This window comes from Dendropsophus ebraccatus, chromosome 15 (assembly GCF_027789765.1).
Source record: "Dendropsophus ebraccatus isolate aDenEbr1 chromosome 15, aDenEbr1.pat, whole genome shotgun sequence".
Classification (NCBI taxonomy): Eukaryota; Metazoa; Chordata; class Amphibia; order Anura; family Hylidae; genus Dendropsophus; species Dendropsophus ebraccatus.
In genome coordinates, this window is record NC_091468.1 from 67,915,542 (window position 1) to 67,934,838 (window position 19,297).

At 39.4% G+C, this 19,297-nt stretch overlaps 1 protein-coding gene across 3 annotated transcripts in view; it reads left to right on the forward strand.

Moving 5' to 3' along the window:
- STXBP5 (syntaxin binding protein 5) overlaps positions 1-14,081 on the forward strand; it is a 262,474-nt gene extending 248,393 nt beyond the window's left edge. For all 3 annotated transcript variants that reach the window (XM_069955279.1, XM_069955281.1, XM_069955282.1), the window contains 5 exons: positions 137-506; positions 5,130-5,295; positions 9,002-9,113; positions 10,601-10,818; positions 11,313-14,081. In XM_069955279.1, the coding sequence (XP_069811380.1) occupies positions 137-506; positions 5,130-5,295; positions 9,002-9,113; positions 10,601-10,818; positions 11,313-11,354 (908 nt within the window). In that variant the 3' untranslated portion in view covers positions 11,355-14,081. The remainder of the gene's footprint in view (positions 1-136; positions 507-5,129; positions 5,296-9,001; positions 9,114-10,600; positions 10,819-11,312) is intronic.
- The last annotated feature ends 5,216 nt before the right edge of the window (positions 14,082-19,297 follow it).

The following is a 19,297-nucleotide window of genomic DNA, read 5'->3' on the forward strand; positions in this document are numbered from 1 at the left end:
AATTTTGATTTCACATTGGGTCTGCTACAAAGCCAAGCATGATAGTATACTGTATGCTAGCACTGTAGTTCTTACTTTGTTCTATACTCATTTGCTGATATCTGAAATACAATGTCATACATTTTCTATTTTAAAGGAACAATACTGAGGCTAAAGGGTGCAATCTTAAGGATGGCATTTCTGGACTCTCTAGGCGCTATTATCCCTCCGGCATATGAGGCCTGGAGGGAACCCAACGCACCTGAGGATAAGGATGACAAGGAGCGGTTGAAAAAAAGGAGGCCAGTTTCAGTCTCACCATCTTCGTCTCAGGAAATCAGTGAAAACCAATATGCAGTAATATGTTCAGAAAAACAGGCGAAGGTGATCTCACTGCCCTCCCAGAACTGCATTTATAAACACAACATTACAGAGACTTCTTTCGTTCTCCGTGGAGATATAGTGTCAATGAGTAATAGTACCTGCCTTGCATGTTTCTGTGCCAATGGACACATTATGACATTTAGGTAAGAAATATTTTATCAAATTTTAACATTTATGTCAATTTACTGTCCTATATTTCTATATTACTCCAAATTGGGCGATGCAGAAGGGCAAGGATGTATGGGCCATGTGTAGAGAGGGCGCTTAGTCTGGTAAAAGACCACTTTTTCTATTGGCATTGCTTCGTGTTGAGCCCAGAGTGAGCACCACTGCTATTACACGTGCTGACAGCGAGCAGGTAAGTGCGGGGGGAGTGTGTGCATAGAGCTGCAGGGGAGGCTGCATGGGCGATCTTTAGATTGTTCGGGGAGTCTATAGAAGATAGCAGCGGTATGCCGCCGCCGCTTCTATTGCACAGAGTGACAGCACATAGTCTCTATGCTCCTCGTTTGTCTTTCAACATGTTTAAAGACATTAAGAGACAACGATCAGCCAACATCCTGCATGTTGGCTGATCGTTCCTTCTATTACACAAAGCTATTATCTGCCACTAATCGGCTAAATACATCCGATAATTGCTTTGTGTAATAGGGCCTTTACTAAACAGTGCTATAAACATCAGACCTTTCTCCTAATAGGGGATCAGTTTTTAAAGGGACGGCACACTTTTATTTATTTAAAGGGGAAGTCCGACGCTGGCTGCGGGTGGGGGAACTTCTCCTTTTAACTGTTTAACTATTTAACGTTTGTTTTTTGCTGCAATTTATTCAGTTGGGGAGATCGCACCTAATTTCATTGCGACCCCTGGGAAAACTTTTGAAACCTTTTTATTTGTCATACATTTGGCACAAAACAAGGTTTAGTAGCTGAACATTCTGGCTTCATGAAACCAGTCTTAGAGGAAAGCGATATATTAAATTGTCCATGCTTTCCAGCTCAAGTCATGTACAGTTCTGAAAGTCTAAAAATACAAATGTTCAAAAAGTTGTCTACCCCAGTATATTCTGGCAGTGTTAAGCCCCCTAAACATTTCCGTGTGCAGGAGGTATGCTGGCTGTATGTGACTGAGCATGTATCTGTGAACACGTATAGGGGGTTATGATGCAGTGAGCTCCTGAACAGAAAAAGCACTACTTTACTAAAATGACCCAGCCATGTCAGTTCGGTGGTGTAGTGTTCTGACATATTTGAAGGGTCAGTTCCTAGTGGGTGCCTAAAGAAATAACATGTCGCCAAGAGAATTTAGACATGCTTGGAGAAAGCTCGGAAGACTTCTATTCTTGTATTGTTATGGGTAATGAATCATGGGTTGCACCACCATGATCCGGAGACCAATCGAGTCCAAATTGGGCAACAATTTCCTGCTGATAATGGATTCAGAGGGTCCAGTAGCAGCAAGAAGTCACCTGTTCTGAGGGCAACCGACCACCAAGAAAATAGGAAGTAGAATTTTCTCAGAAAAGAAAAACAGCCATTAAAACTAGGAATTGCATGGCAAAGCGAATGAATAATACATGTGTTAAAACAGGGGTCAGTGTTAGTGCTGTTTTTTCCCCATATGTTAAGCACAAACACCTGAATAGAAGCAAGCACTGTTACAATGGGCTAATAGAAGCAATTATGGAGTATGGAGGATTGGAAATTAAGAACATTAAGGCTGGGCTGTTTTAACATACACAAAAAACATCATCAACCACGTTTTTGTGTATGCAAAAAAGGGGGGGGGCGAGCATCTATTTCTATGCTTGTTTAAAAAAAAAAAACATAATGGAAGTAAACGGAAAAAACAGATCCAAATGTATTGCACACAATTGCATCCGTTATTTGCATCTGTTTTTTGGGGGGTGAGAAGTTTGTCTCCTTTTTAGCCAGCCATGTGCAGGTCTATGATCTTGTCCCAAACATGCTTAGAAGGCTCTTTTGTCTTTCCCATTTTGTAAAGGTTGGAGTCAGATTGAGTCTGTGGACAGGAGTCTTTTATACAGCAATGTCCGTGCAGCCCTTGCCCAAACAGTCAGTCCTGCACCCTGTATGCATCCTGGCACTGTAGCTTCAGAGTGGTCTGTCTGAGCTGACTGGCCGCTCTGAAGCCACAGCGCGCAGTGCCGGGATGCATACAGGGCGGAGGAGAAGACCGGGAGCATTGACAGGTAATTTACTCACTGTTTGAGCAATTGTCGGCTGCATTGCTATTACATGTAGTGATGCACAGTCGGTGGCCAAAGATTTTAGGTCTGGGCCTAAAGAAACAATCAGCCGATCAGACACCAATCCACCTTGCTTGGTAATAGTCTGGCACCAATCGCAGGAACCAGGAGCAATTAAAAAAAAAAAAAAAAGGGACCACGGCGTCGGCAACCCCGTGCCGACACCGATCCATTAAGGTAACAAAAAAGCGCAGCCATGTACCTGATGGTACATTCACTTTAAGGGTGCTTTACCCGAAATGCATCAAGTGTTTTGCTTTATAGCTGTTTTTTTTGTTGTTTTTTTTATTATTATTTTTTATGGACACTGTGGTTTTGAGTCAAAACTAAGATTGGGTTTAACAGACATGAAAACTATAATGGAAACACTTATAACTCTGATTCCTGCTGGCTCCACTTTTGACTTTGGCTTAAAGACGGCTGAGTGACAGCATTGGTGCTGGATATCCCTCACTAAATCACGCTGCCAGGTGCTCTACAGGGTGAGGAGTTACCATTTTGGCCATTGTGGTCCTGTGAGCTCCTTCTCCTCCTAGGCCTGTGTTTTAACATTTTGTGTTCGAGAGCCGCAGAAAAAAAAAAAACATTGAAAAATACACTTGTGGTTATTAGATTGAGCTTGATAAGTAGCAGCTGGTAAGCATAATCTAGCACCAGTCTTTCTTTATTATAAAGAATCTGACTTGTAATACTGATCACATAACAGCCCAGACAGACAATTTAGCTTCTGGTTAATCCAACAGACCCACCTTAGGGTGATTTGGCGCAGGTATTCTAAAGACCCTTGACACTAGGTGATACAGCTCATTCACATTGTGGTAAAAGCCTTATTTATGACCTTGTGGTCCTCACTGAGAGAGCTTTTTGTTATGACCTTGGGTATATGAGCTATGTACAGGGGTGTGAGCAGTGGAGAAGGGGAAGTCGAGTACATTAAGACATGTTTTATGTTTGTCATGATTTATGCAGGTAATGCTGGTATGTATTTAGGCTAAGTTCACACTGCTTTTTGCTGTCTGTTTAGTGTGTAGTTAAAAGTAAAAAAAAAAAAGGATGCTGGTGTATACCATACTGCAGAATCCTTTTTCAGGTGGGTTCACACAAAGCGAAACATGCTGTCATTTTGAATAGGTTTACATACAGCAAAATTTTCATTTTCATTCAAATTGACAGTGCCAGGAATCGCAATGGTTTCCAGTACGGACCTAGCAGTGTGAAATACGCTGCGATTCGCTATGTGTGAACACACCCTAACATCGACTTCTAAAAACGAAAAACTAATCAGTTCTTTTTTTTAAATACACACAAATGTGATTGGCCATGGTTTTTCTGTACATTAAAATCAATCGTACAAAAATGGATGGTAAAAAGCAGCGTGGTCCCAGCCTTATGCACTATGGATGATGTCATTACCTTTGCTTTGGTAATGCTTTATAAAACCAATCTGAATAATGGTTTGGATCTGCAAAAGACAGGTTGTAGTGCAGGGTGCAATTGCGACAGATTTCCTGAATGTAAATCTATTAGAGCTAAGAGATAACGCCGATAACATAACTAATTCAACTTTAACTAAACACCGACTGCACTGTACAATTCCTGTGGATCCACAAAAAACATGACTACAGATGTTGTTTAGCAGATTGCAGATACAAAAATGCAGAGACAAAATATATTCTACAAAATTATCTAAATTACTCCCAAATTGCAATACATCATTTTGTAAACCATGTTCTGTAATAAATTGTGACGGCCCTATTCATACTAGTGATGTGTACCCTATATGAATCTCGCTGTTATCAAAACGGAAAGTAGACAGTGCTGATAAAGTACCATGGCATTGGCACAAGGATCGCTTTATCCACCTCTTCAAATGTAAGATTAATTGTTTTTAGTTCTAAAAAGCATTCCTATCCATTCTGAAAAGCGTCTGTAACAGATTGAATAGCTAGGTTTATCTTTTGGAAATTGGACCATATACACAGGCTACATTCATTGGATCTTCATAGGTGTCCTGGCATGGACTGGAATCTGCGAGCCAGGTAACCACTGCAGTCTGTAATTACTTCATCTAATGAATTATAACATCTAAACAGGTGTAACCAAAAACTGTAAGGGTGCAATGACACATACAGGAACCGCAGCAGAAAATCTGCTGCGATACGGTGTGTGTGAAGCTACCCTAAGGGTGGTTTCACAAACATTCAAAGCCAAGGCTAGAATTGGATGATGATGGGAGAGGAATAAGCCCTTCCTTTATTTCCCTTAAAGTTACCATTTTATTTAAATCTACTCCTGCTTAAAAAAAAACTGCTAATAAAAAACTGCTAAAAAGTGTGAACCCTCCCCCTTGTTTATATAGGTGTATTCTAAAATAAGTATGTGGTTATAATCTGGGATAAGCGTAATCTATGGTTCTTCCTGTTCATGTCAAGAACATTGAGAAAAAAAAGCATTGATACAAAATGAAAATCTTTTTCTACTGTTTCTTTTTTTCTTAAGTTTGCCAAGTTTAAGGCCGCTGTTGGATGTAAATTACTTGCCGCTAACCAACATGCGGATAGCCCGAACATTCTGCTTCACGAACAATGGGCAGGCTTTGTATCTCGTCTCACCTACAGAAATACAGAGAATCACCTACAGTCAAGAAACTTGTGAGAACCTACAGGTAATACATATGGCTGACTCTACAATGACATCATTCCGGAATGGGATTTGGTTTAGCCGATACTGATTAGATCACATTCTTTTTGTGTTGGCTAAAGCTTCCGATAGGGATCTGTGTCTGGGCTTGGTTGTCTACCTTTTGTGCTATTACATGTTAATCTAGTAAGCGGTTTGGCACCAACTTGCACTGTGTGGGTATTCATACCCTGTTGCACCTGTTTTTAGTAAATCAGTGAAGACCTAGTGAATTTAGCTTTGAAGCCTAGTCTTCAAACTCCCTGTATTATCACAGGAATCTCTCCACCAAAATGGTTTTGAAAAAGGATCGATCTTAAGGATTTTGTTTAAATCTCTTATACTAGATAAGGCCTTTTAGTGTATTTAAAGCATATTGTATAGTGTTCTACGTGCAAGATGTGATTTTTTTTGTGTTACAGACCCAAAGCCAAGTTTTGCATTGAGACATTTCATTTTATTTCATTCCACTACCTGTTCTGTATGATCAGTTTTGTTCCCACTCCAGTCTAACCCCAGCATTGACTGACTGACCCATTTAACCTTTCCACAACCATCTTCCCTTTATCCTTCAAACATACAGGTTTCTTATCCTCAAGAATTCCTCTCTTTACCATCTCCTTCCTAGTTAGCCAGTTATTTAAAGGAGAGGTCTGGCGAAAATTTTTATTTAAGTATTGTATTGCCCACAAAAGTTATACAACTTACCAATATACACTTATTATGGGAAATGCTTATGAAGTGCTTTTTTCCCTGCACTTACTACCACGCAAGGCTTCACTTTCTGGATAACATGGTGATGTCACTTCCTGGATAACATGGTGATGTCACTTCCTGGATAACATGGTGATGTCACGACCCGACTCCCAGAGCTGTGCGGGCTTTGGCTGCTGGAGAAGGATGATGGCAGACAGATGCCCTGTGTCCCTCAGTGTCCCCCTGCCGCCATCCTCTCCAGCAGCCACAGCCCGCACAGCTCTGGGAGTTGGATTGTGACACCACCATGTTACACAGGAAGTGACATCGCCATGTTACACAGGAAGTGACATCGCCATGTTATCCAGGAAGTGACATCACCATGTTATCCAGGAAGTGACATCGCCATGTTATCCAGGAAGTGACATCACCATGTTATCCAGGAAGTGACATCGCCATGTTATCTAGGAAGTGAAATCACCATGTTATCCATGAAGTGACATCGCCATGTTATCTAGGAAGTGACATCACCATGTTATCCATGAAGTGAAGCCTTGATGCAGTAGTAAGTGTAGGGAAAAAAGCACTTTATAAGCATTTCCCATAATAAGTGAATATTGGTGATTTGTATAACTTTTGGGGGGGCGATACAATACTTAAATAAAAATTTTTGACAGACTTCTCCTTTAACCTCTCGAGTTAGTTATGTTTCCCAATTACGAAAACATCTTGTCTACAATAGAGTAACCCAGCTTCTCTCTCGCTAGTCACTCACTAACCCTCTTTGATATTTTGCCTCTGTCCTATAAATTGACAAAAGCAATCAGTAACTGCACCAAATGAAGACCAATTCCCCCTGATCTTCCATTGGTCTTTGTACATTTCTACTGAATTCCTCACTTTGCCCTTACAATTCTTGCTCTCTGTCAGTTCCTGATCTAATATGTACTTTAAACTGTAAAGTACAGACAAAACTGAGCTCGGTATTTTATGATTTCCAGCCATTTTGAACCCTATCCAAGTCTTCCAAAGGTAATCACTATTGTTACTATTCCTTAACCCAAATGTCAACTTGGTATTAGCGTTGACCCTATCCTTTATTCATTACATTCAGAATATCTTGACGTCATCTGTTGCCAGTATCTATGTAACATTTCCAGAATAATGCCCTTTCTCAATCTGGATCACCAGTGCTTAAATCCATTCCATGTTAATCTGCCCTGTTTGATCTAACACAGAATGAACTTTAACCCTAAGATTCTATGTTGAATGTTACTGGACATCTTATTTACATCTTCCACCCTTCTTTACCTGCTGCAGCACTGTACCATTCTCTTCTTATTATAAGAGGATACAATTAAAGTTATTGAGGTGGATTTACTCACCTTGTAAAATTTTTGGAAAGTACAAATCTTTGCCAGGTAGTCTGACAGTCGCTCACGATGTATGAAATGTTGGCATATCTAAAGGCTCTGTTATTTAATTTTATACCCACTTCTGGTTGGCTTCCTTTGTGCCAGAATTTTTGGGCATGGTGTAAAGTTTCAAGCAATGTTCCTTCCTGATAAACCGCACCACCTCTTCCTTTAAAGTGTCATTGTCATTTACAAAGACTTTGACAGTATTTTCTGGTGGCAGCTTATCTTTATGTAAACAAAAGGGTCAGACAGTTGAAAGTCAACATACCCAATTCTTCGAACTTCAACTGTCGAGTGGCTTCTATACCGATTAGACGGCCGGTCGAAGTCGGTGAGTTTTGCCAACATCTGATTGATAAAAGACGTGCCAGGTTTATAAAACCTCATGAGTCTGATTAAATCCAATGCATTTTCAGACCATCTAGTATTAATCTAGGCTACAGTTTTCACATGTTTAGTGTACATTAAGACCTGTAAAACTTTTGAAGTGCTTGTCTCTAGGTAAGAGTAAGGAAGAAGGGGCAGTTAGGTTAGCCTCCTGGTTTCCAGCAAAGCTTTACTTACGTTACTAGGGTTATCAGAATACTCCCATGTCTCCTTTGTGTTAGGTTCCAAATTTTAAAAGTATTTGTTCCACAAGGGAGTTTTACAGACCCCAACAACCTTGACATCAAGGCAAATTCTCCTATTTATATAGAATAAGCCCCCATATTTATAGACCTAGAAGAAGGAAGGCATAATGCCAAGATGGCCCCCATTTGATTGAGGCAACGTGTTGGCTACATATAAGGCTAGTATCCGGCACATGACCAGGTGGATTAGTAATACAACTTGTATCCAAAACTCAAGCAACGGCCTTGAAACTCTTCGTACCAAAAAAACGCCAGACCTTCACACAGCTTCAAGACCTCACCGGCACATTCCATGATTAACCATTTCTGTCCCTCACGATTACTTACTGCCGCTTTTCATTTTACCATATAATCAGAAACAAAATGTGGGGAAAAATGCAGTTGTATGAGACCATAATGTTTCAATCATTTTTCTATGATACCGTAAAACTGCATAGGTTTGTTCTGCGGGTCAGTACAATTTCTACTAAAAATATTCACTTGTTTCATTTTGCTTTGGGGGAATTTTTTTAAAAATACTTTCCCTCCTATGTAGCTGTGTGGAGTATTTGGTATTTACAGCATCTAACCATGATTTAATAAAATGGAAAGCTACACAAGCAGCTGTATCAAATGTTCATTTTTTTTTTCTTTCAAGGGTGCACTTTTTCTTTAAACATTTTTTTTTGTTTTACACTTTTTCATTCCCCCACCATTATAGAAGTAATCGTTTGCTTATATACATCAATTTAAAGTGTATTGGAACATTGTGGTCCCCTTACATTGTAGGTCCCATGCTTTATCTTTAGTCCTGTACACAAAAATTCACTTACTATTTGAATCAGTCCATGGTCAGGTGACCCATTAATCGACATGTTTTTATTTATCAGTATGGTAGGCGATTTCCAGTCGTGTTATTTCACATATTTTCTACTGTCTTGAATTGAATGTGTTCCTGTTCATATAGGAAATGCTAGGAGAGATGTTCACTCCAGTTGAAACCCCCGAAGCCCCTAATCGAGGTTTCTTCAAAGGCTTGTTTGGAGGAGGCGCACAGTCACTGGACAGAGAAGACCTCTGTGAGTTTTTTTTCTTTTTATTAACTGAGAAAAATGAGTTATTGTCCCTTATTTTGGAGGCCTCATATCCATCATAGTCAATTTGATTTGATTGTTATGTCATTCGTTTGGCTTTTGTGTTTGCACATGACGTGTTGCACTATTTCTGGCACATCTAGTGTATGACATAGTGTATGGCATTTTTCACCGATTTTTTTCACTGTGGAGACCCCCTCATCCAATTTTCAGTTGTCTTGCTATTTCACATATACAGAAGCGGGGATCCTTCTCCCCTATACCTTTATAGACCCGTTAAAAGCTTCTTTGCCTGTCAATCACTCCTCCAGAGCGGCATTGTTTCCTCCCCCTTTCTGCCCCCAAACGTACGTTATTTGATATTTTTTCATTAAAAAAAAAAAAGTGTGTGAACATAGCCATAGGGTCCTTAGGGTTGCATGATAACACTCACTATGATCAGTGTCCATTTTACATGGCTTGGCAGGCATGCAGACGCGGTAACACAAACAATGAGTGATATCAATGATTTTAATGGCTGCACAAAACATCTGATCAACAGGCATCTTCTCATTTGTCAGCAGATTGCTGTCTAGTTATTAGGAACAAGAGTTTCTACGATTGCTGATTTAGACAATAACTTACCTGTATAAAAGAGTCTTTGCATTCGTCTTTATAGTCATTACGCATCGTGGCTCAAAAATAAACATAGCATAGATTGTTGCAGAAATTTGTCTGTTTTCATCTGAACAGGACAGTTGCAGAAATTTATGTTAAATCTACTACATGTAAATTCACCCTAAGGCTATGTTCCCACACAGTATTTTTGCTCAGTATTTTTCAACCAAAACCAGGAGTGGATTGAAAACACAGGTTTTTTTCACACACTGTTAAAATTGAGTGGATGGCCGTCATTTAATGGCAAATCGGGCCCCCGGCTTATGTATTATGAATAGAGACGCAGGTGCAGCACGTGACTCGCGGCTCTATTCATTCCTATGGAGCTGACGGAAAGAGCCAAGTATGCTGAAAGATCGCTGTACTTGGCTCTTACCGCCGACTCATTAGAAATCAATAGAGCCATGGATCACTTGCCGTTTCTGCGGCTCTATTCATAATACAGAATCCGGGGCCTGATACTCAGATTGGCAGGGGGTACAGAGGTCGGACCCCCATAATCTCCTACTTTTTTATTTTATTTTCCTGGAATACCTCTTTAAGACTGCTTCCCTTATTCCTGTTCACTCCAGTGGTACAATAGTCACTCCTGGGTAAAACTGAGCAAAAGAATGTTGCATCTCCTTAGTTCTAGATGTTTCCACTAAAACTCAGGTCAGAAATTGTGCACATTTCACCAGTTTGTATTGTGTACTTATGCAGTCATTTTGACTGTAGTCCAATCATAAGCTTTAGAGTACAGAAAACCTGCGGAAAAAAATACATTTTGCTTACGCTGCAAGACTATACTAACCATTTTGAACTTGTTGTTTTAGTTGGAGAAACGTCTGGGAGACCACGACCAACTGTAGTTACGCACATTCCTGGACCGGGGGGTATGGAAGGAGTGAAAGGAGCTGCAACAGGAGTTGGCGCTGAACTAGCTCGAGCTAGATGGGCTCTGGATGAGAGGGGGCAGAAATTGGGAGAATTAGAAGATAGGACAGCTGCCATGCTTGCTAGTGCGGACTCATTCTCAAAACATGCTCACGAGGTATTCTACATAAATTTATTTTCCATGAATGCAAGATACCATTTTAAAGTGTACCTGTCATGTTCGATTACCTGATTGCGTGCAGTTGCTCCTGCTGCTGAACACTTGGGTCAGTCACGCACCATTCTGATCAAACAAAGCTTGTGCATAGAACCGACCTGACATGGTCATATCCAGAGGGGGGGGGAATTTTTGTTTTTTAATTTCAGGTTATATGTAATCTACTGATTTAACCTTTATGAATTATGGTAAAATACTCCCAAAAGTCTATTATAATCCAAAGGGTTTGCAAAATGTAAAAAAAAAATACAGCACAGTGAAAATTAATTCCAGCCGTAGGTAGCGTTAAATAGCGTCCATTCACATGGAACGGCCGTTATTTATACAGAGAAGAAGCTATCAATTTCAAACCTAGTATTGAGTTGTGAATGGGGAGGGTCTGGTCTGACCTAGAGGTGGGTAATACACATTTCCTAATTGTTTTTCTTTTGTAGATGATGTTAAAATACAAAGAGAAGAAGTGGTATCAGTTCTGATGAGCCCGACCCCAAATACATCTATTTTATCTTCGCTGGGAAGGAAGATTTTAAACAAAACATGCATCCATTTTCTCACCATTTCTTTCTGCAGGACAGTTGGGAACAAGGGTTGAACATTCATTTTTGGTTGCTGTTTCCTAGCACAAATCATATACTGTCTTTACCTCGGTGTCTTGGTTTGAACTGAGGAGCATTACATCCGGAAAAAAAAGTAGAAATAAACTCCGCATATGTCTCTTAAGTCATGGTTTGTGACAAGATGCAAGAGATAAGGAAGCAACGTGGTGACGTGAAGGCACAAGAATGAGCAGCGAAAAATGTTTGTTTGGTTTTTTTGCTTTGGGGTTTTTCGGGGTTTTTGTTTTTTTTATTTAATATTTTTGTGAATTTTTTTTTTGTCTTTGACAAGTGTTTCACTTCTCTGAAAAGAAGAGAAGTTATGTCTGGACAATTAGCTTTTATCCTCTGTTGCTTCACCACAAATATCACTGGCTCTTACAGGGGATGGGACACAAAACCGTTCTAAGACTTGGCTAACTGCACAAGTGAGGTGGTCACAAAGCAATCCATCTTCAGTCAGCGCAAAGATCTCCGTGGAGAAGACTCATCCTTCATCCATTGCATATATTCCACTCATATCAAGCTCGACATAGGATTGGTAAACTCTTCATATGGATCTTTTCGGATGTTCAATCTGATATTTTCTTTCTTTTTTTTTTTATGTATGTTACCGCAGTCACTTAATGATCCATTACCCACTGAAGAATTTCTCTGGTTCTTATACCAAATAATTCTGCTGTTTCTCAGTTCATTGGGGGCGGGCATGCTGCAGCTAAGACTAGATTGTGGGGGATATCTCCAGCCATTGTGTGTTTACTGTTTGTTAAGAAAGAAACTGCTAAATTACAAGTTGAATTTCTGGACCAGTTTTGTACCCATCTAGCGTCTTTGTTTTAGTACAGTTAAGGAATATAGCAAATTCAGCTGAAGCATTAATATTACTTTACGACTAGTAGTAAGTTATTTACTGAGAAAAAAAAAGTATAGATATAAAAAAAAAAAAGCAAAACACTTAATATGGTAAAATACATGTCCCAGATTAGTGTTCTCTGTGAATATTCCCAAATTAGTTACCTGAACTATACCAAAGTGTGTCTTGCAGAAGACTGTGACCCCCTTGCTGGACGCTCAGCTGATATATTGGTGGCAAAATGCACCGTAAACCGTATCAAACGATAAGATTGGGTCATTATATTTGGACGTATAGCACTTCAGGTAGAGGGTTTTCCGTAGACCCGATAATGTCATCTCTAGGCCTATCGATCCAGTGTTAAGAAAAGAAAATATATCAGAAGCAGCTCAAAAGCGTGCATTATAGCGGCTACTTGAAAACCAAGTGCATCTCTCTTGGTATTGTGCACTGAGGGGGACGTGTGGGGCGTCTATAACACGACAGGAGCCACATACCAAATGGTTGGTGAGATGTCTTACTTATATCCTTCCTCAACTATTGACCTGACCCATTGGCTGAGGAACACCATTCATTTATTAATAGTTCATTTCTTTTTAAGTGCCTATAATAGTAACTAGGAAATGAGGAGACATTTCTGTTACAGCAGCGTTGTACATTTGTAGTTGCATGTTCAATTCCAGTATTATCACGTTTTGGCGCATGCAGTTCTAAAGATATATTTTTCTATTTATTTTAACCTTTTAAGTGGTGGTCGACCACAAATGTCTCTCTGGCATGAAGCAGTCATGTACTGACTTAGGTCTCATGATTGTGATGTCATTTCTGTACTTTCAATATAATAAAGTAGACACTCCAGTTTCATCGACGAGGGAAGAAGCACTGCAAATAGGCACTGAGTTGATTTTATAAGAAACATATAAAAACACACACAGACATTTGTGCAAGGTCACAAGAGCAGTGCAATATATATTATAGGAAAATAGAGGAAAAGTGATGAATTTAGTTTTATTTATCAGATGTTTGTTGATATAAATTTAAGGTGTTTTTCTTGTAATTATACAGAATTTATGCATTTGTGAATATTTTTTTTTTCTTTTTCGAGACTCAAGACAAATATTTTGCTACCAAGCACATTTCCAAAACCCCAAAAGATATCAGACTTGACTATAGTATTTATTGTCAAAATATGCACAGAAATTTCCACAGATTGGACTCATGGAAATATTATTTTCAAGTTATTATAACTTAAGGCTCAACTCCCTAGTCTTCTGTTTATGGTAGTTGAATTTTCCCTTCCGGGTTAGACATTGATAGCTTGTATATGTGAACAGTAGGTGACACCTTACATTTGCTTCCCCCGCTATTCATTGGTGGCCTTTAGAAATACATAGAGATATACCACTCATTTTGTCAGATGGAAATTCAGTTTCCCTACTCCCAATGTTCCGGACATAAATACTAGTTTTTCTTTTGAAGTCTTGTTCTGGGCAGCTTAGTTCATACATTTCTTCTGTTGTCTGCATACACGCCAAAATAAAAATAAAAAAATAAAAAATACTGAGGTTTGAAAAATTGTTAAACCAACCATACTGTGTAATGTATTTTAGAGTAATTCAATGCTAGGTTGCAAAGAAAAATGATGATCTCAGAAACGGACATAAGTTTACCGTTCTCTTTTCCAACTCCTGTAAAGCTGATCTGAATAAAATTCAATGTATGCTTCAGTATTACTTATATGCAGCTTTCACATTCATATGTGTATGTCTGTAATCATTGTACTACAAACTTCATCCCCGAGTCTTGTCCTACATGATACATGTCTTGTCCTACATAATTTGTTAAGCCAATAGTTATGAGGGTGCGGCCTCCTCAAACTACAAGGAGACAGTACATTTGCTAAAAGTATTGACTTCTTGCTTGTGAATATTCAAAGTGCCTCAAGTATATCACTTTTCCAAACAAATTAATAGGCTTATTATGAATATTAGAATATTTCCTAGAATGGATGCTTCCACCTGGTCTGAAGGTGGACATATGCATTAGCTTAATATTGGCGAGATCTGGCACGTCCACCCAAATCTCCTATTACAGTAGAGGCTGAGACGAGAGAAGGAGCTTTATAAGGGGCGCTATCCAACTATACCCTGGTTCCAATTATTCCAATTATTTGCACTGGCCAGTAAAAGTTTTGAATTTGTGAACACTGGAAGACAAGGAAAATAATGGCGGGGTGTTTCCTAGTGTAGAGCGAAACCTTTACCAAGTAGGTTAGCATATACTTGCATAGAAAGACTCACCTTTACTGGTTGGGCAAGAGATGGGCACAACTTTATAGATGGCCAATACATCAATAAGTCGCTGCTGCTCCTATCTGCACGGCCTAAAGGGGGTCCTCCTTCCCGTTGAGTACACCAGCCTTGATCAGACCTCAACAACAACCACTTCATGTTTCCTGGGCCCATGCGACACCATTGCTTATTGTACAGCGCCATTTGTTTCCTTTCAGTTTCATCTACTGTGTGTTTCATTACTGTAACTGGGTCATGTGATCACCACTCTGACTGAGAGGAACCAACAGGATTCATTAGATGAAGCTGTGCTGGAATGAAACGGATGACACTGTGGAATTAGCAATGGAGTTTCATGCACCCAGGAAATGTGGAGCGGTCATTTTAGTCTGGTCCAGGACGGTCTTTTTGTAGTTTGGAAGGTGTCATAATAATTGACCGATGTAAATGGGAAAAAAAGATCATAGCATGATTGGTAAATATCTCCGTATGTAACTACCTTAAAGAGGACCACTTTAATCACATGATAAAGGACTATCCTTATGGTAGTTTTATAGAGAAGGGGAATCTCCATATCCTTTAGTTTACTGTATGGCAATAAGTTAATAAAAGTATAATATGTGTTGGCAGTATACCGCGTGTAAGTAAAAATTCTCAAATTTCCCAATATATTAGAAATTCCTTTCAACAGATAACTTTTATTTAGGTATGGAGTGCAGGTGTCCTCGGTTTTTTAACCCTGTATCCACACTGGCTAGGTTCACACACCGTCTTTTTTTGGCCATTTGACTGCCATCTTTTTGGAGGTCCATTATTTTGAAGTCAACAGACGTTATTTGACCTCAAAATGATGGAAGTCCTAAAAAAACGGCCATCAAAAGGCGAAACAAAGACTGTGTGAACCAAGCCTATGTCACTTATCAGATAATAGTTTTAAATTGTAATCTTCAGTATGTTTTCCCATCTGTATACACTATTTAGACTATATGGGGTAACGCACATAAATACAGTACATCATGTCTACATGAACCAGACCTTTAAATACATTCCGTGCATATGGAAGGGCTTAGTGTTTTCCTGGGTAAAGCTGCCATTTGGAGGGCATATGTGGAGTGCCTCATCTGGTTTACAAAACATTTTCAAAAATCATGTTATGGAATTCGTAGTTAAGAGGAATGACCCATGAATTCTAATCTGTAAACGAAAAACAATGGCAAAAGTGTCTTTCTTGCTTGGGTAGACCCAGAATTTATGTGCATTACGTGAACAGCCTATTGATTTTCCTTTCAGCTGAATGCTGGGTCACCGTATTGGCTTTAGATCACAGGACATGTTAAACAAAAGAGCTGATGAAAATGAACAACCCCCTAGAACTCATACTTGCCTTAATAACTTAAAAGCTAGCGGACATAGAAATGTGTATGTATGGCTTGTCCTAAGCTGGGTAGGTAGGAATTTAATCCATAGCATGTCTGTATAAGTTAATGAACATTTAGGGAGAATTTATAAAGATCAGCATAGTTAGCCCGTAAAACTGGTATACACTGTTCATAAATTCCACCTTTTTGTTTATTATACTGAATAATAAGAGTTCAGGCCTTTAAAAAAAACCTGTTATCCTTTATACTATCTGAACAAGAAGTCATTTGAGTGGTCGTCAGTGGCTTCTCCCCATCCCACACCCTTGATTGATAAAGGTCCCTATACACCTTATACTTTTGTTGACCTTACCTGCCGCTAAAGTATGGGGCTTTACCGACCACATGATGTGGTGGCAAGAATCCTATTCTCCTGCATATTATGAGAACGGCTAAACAGCATGATGTAAGTAATACACCGATCTGTTCAGCATTTCTGTCACTAGTTTATGCTGTCCTCATTTATGGTACCATACGCCTAGTGACAGATTCCCGTTCTGTATTATCGCTTTATTGTTTGAGAAACTTTTTGGCATATGTTTTTACAACTGTGTTTCAATTAAATCCATTAACACCATTAGGCTAAGTTTCCACTACGGGATTTTAGCACGAAGAGACGCAATCATTATTTGGGCCCATCATTACCCATAAGTGGCTGTCATTTGCCACTAAAATGACGTCCGTCAGCAGTGGGAACATAGCCTTAATGTGCATAACAACAACTACTGGTTTTGATGATCTCGCTAACATACACCCTAAATAACTCATCCGAACTATCGTACTTTATCAACTGGGGTAAAGACACTAGTCGACACTGCGCAATTCATCAACGGGCTAGCCACACATCATGGGAAAGCTTCTATCAAGCTAGTGGTGCTCAATCCTTATAGCTCAGACATTATATGTAACAGCAAGCGGTAGAGACGGCACTCACCAACTCTGCGTTATCCTTTATATTTTACATAATGTTACAGAGTGCCGTTTCTACTTTCTCTTCTGCTTGCTAATTGTACTTTATACCGATAGCCAAACCCCCCGCAAGCGGTGCATTTGGCTGACAAGTATAATGTGTATGGGGACCTTAAGGGAGACGTCCGGCGCCCAACATTTTTTTTTTTTCAAAAGAGCCAGGGAGGAAGTGGCTGAACCTAACTACACGCACCTACCTCCCCGGATCCAGTGCTGGGGTCCGCACCTGGCCCCTCTGGTTCCCGGTCTTCCGGCCGCTTCCTGGTCTGAGTGGGTACCCAGGTCATTACGTGTCAGCCCCACTCAGCCAGTCAGCGGCCGTAGCAGGGTCTCCGGAGGTGGGCCCCAGCACTCCAGCCAGGTGCATATAGCTAGGTTCATCCACCTCCTCCCCGACTCTTGAAAAAAATGTTGAGTGCCGGACATCTCCTTTAAACTACAATAGGACAAAAAGGATATTACTACATCCACCTTATCCACACCTACTCAGTGCATTGGTTGCCATTACAGCCTGAGACATCTACAGACTTCTAGTGTTGCATATGGCCCTAATCCACCAATACTCTAATCCACTTTATCAGAAAATAGTCCACTTTGCATGTTCATATACCTTTGGCCTTCTGGTGTGAACACTGTCATGACACACAAAATAAATTGCTAAAATGGGGGCTTACCAGATTTTCACTGTGTAGCAATTTTCAACTATTCACACTGAAGGTCACATCATCCATATTATGCATACGTATATGCATTTAAGCTACACAGTAGTGCACCCCCCAAAAAAAGCCCATTAATGGTGTGTGACAATTTTGCATGTTATAAATACTGTTCCAAGTGTCACAGAATGGCATCCCGGAGTGCACACTCCTATGCATGTTCCTATTTACCTAGGTTAAATGGATAGTTCACCCCCCCAAAAAAAATCCTTTAAAACAATTGGTGTTAAAAAGTGTAAAGATTTTTAATCTACTTCTGTTAAAAAATCTCAAGTAATCCAGTACTTATCAGCTGCTGTATGTCCTCCAGGAAGTGGTGTATTCTTTCCAGTTTGGAGAGCAGAAATGGTTTTGTATTGGAATTTGCTGCTGCTCTGGACAGTTCCTGACATGGACAGAGGTGGCAGCAAAGAGCACTGTGTCAGACTGGAAAGAACACACCTCTTCCTGCAGGACATAAAGCAGCTGATAAGTACTGGAAGACTTGAGGTTTTTTTTTTTAATCAAAGTAAATTTCTAATATCTGGCACTTTCTGGTACCTGTTGATCTGAAATTTTTTTTGTGAACTAACCCTTTAATCAAAAACACATCACAAATAAAATGGTTATGATGCCTTTATACATTCCCCCTGTGAAAGTTCTATAATTTTAAGTAATATTACTAGATTACTACAAGTAATAAAGCTTGTTGCTGGATTGACTTTTAAGGGTCAGTTAACATGAAATGATCCTATTCTAAACCTACCTCAGCTCCGCCCACTTGTCCGACCACCTGATCATCCATACACCACCATGCAGCTATTACATTTTTCAGCATCAGCAACACTTTACGACCTGTTTGAAATTAATTTAAACCTATTTTTCTAAGTTGAAATTATAATAGAGACATTACCAGCAGATGCCTTATGTTATATTTTCTAATTATAATAATATTTAAGATAGATTTATATTTTTTTTGTTTAATTAGGTGGAGTTTGCTGTGATGTATTGTATCTGTGTTATCAATTATTTACTAAAGGAATTTGTGCCAAAACATTGGATTCACTTTGTTGCTATGAACATTGGCGTAAGTTGTAGCGCTGGATGGCCTGGTGGGATGAGACAGCTACTCAAGGGAGTATACATATATACAATGAAAGCTATACAGTATAGTGCTCATGAGCATCAGAAGGATCATGACCCCTCCCCCTAGTCCGTCATTCAGATATCTATTCCTTTATGCTCACCCTAATGGATGTAAAATCTGTAGAACAGATACTAAAATTCAGAAAACCTTGGCATTGTCTGTCTGTGGTGTCAGTACCAGATTAGTGACCCTTCCTTTGTGCCAGGTTAAAGACAAAGCCTGAATTAATATGTTCATAATATCCAAGTCAAATTTCTATTCCAGTTGTGTTCCATGTGATATGAAAGCCCAATCAATATGGATGTTGTTGTTTTTTTTTCTTAAAAGGGCACTCTGGCAAAAATATTTTTCTTTTAAATCAACTAGTTTCAGAAAGTAATATAGATTTGTAATTTAATCCTATACAAAAATCTTAAATCTTCCAGTACTTATCAGATGCTGTATGCCCAG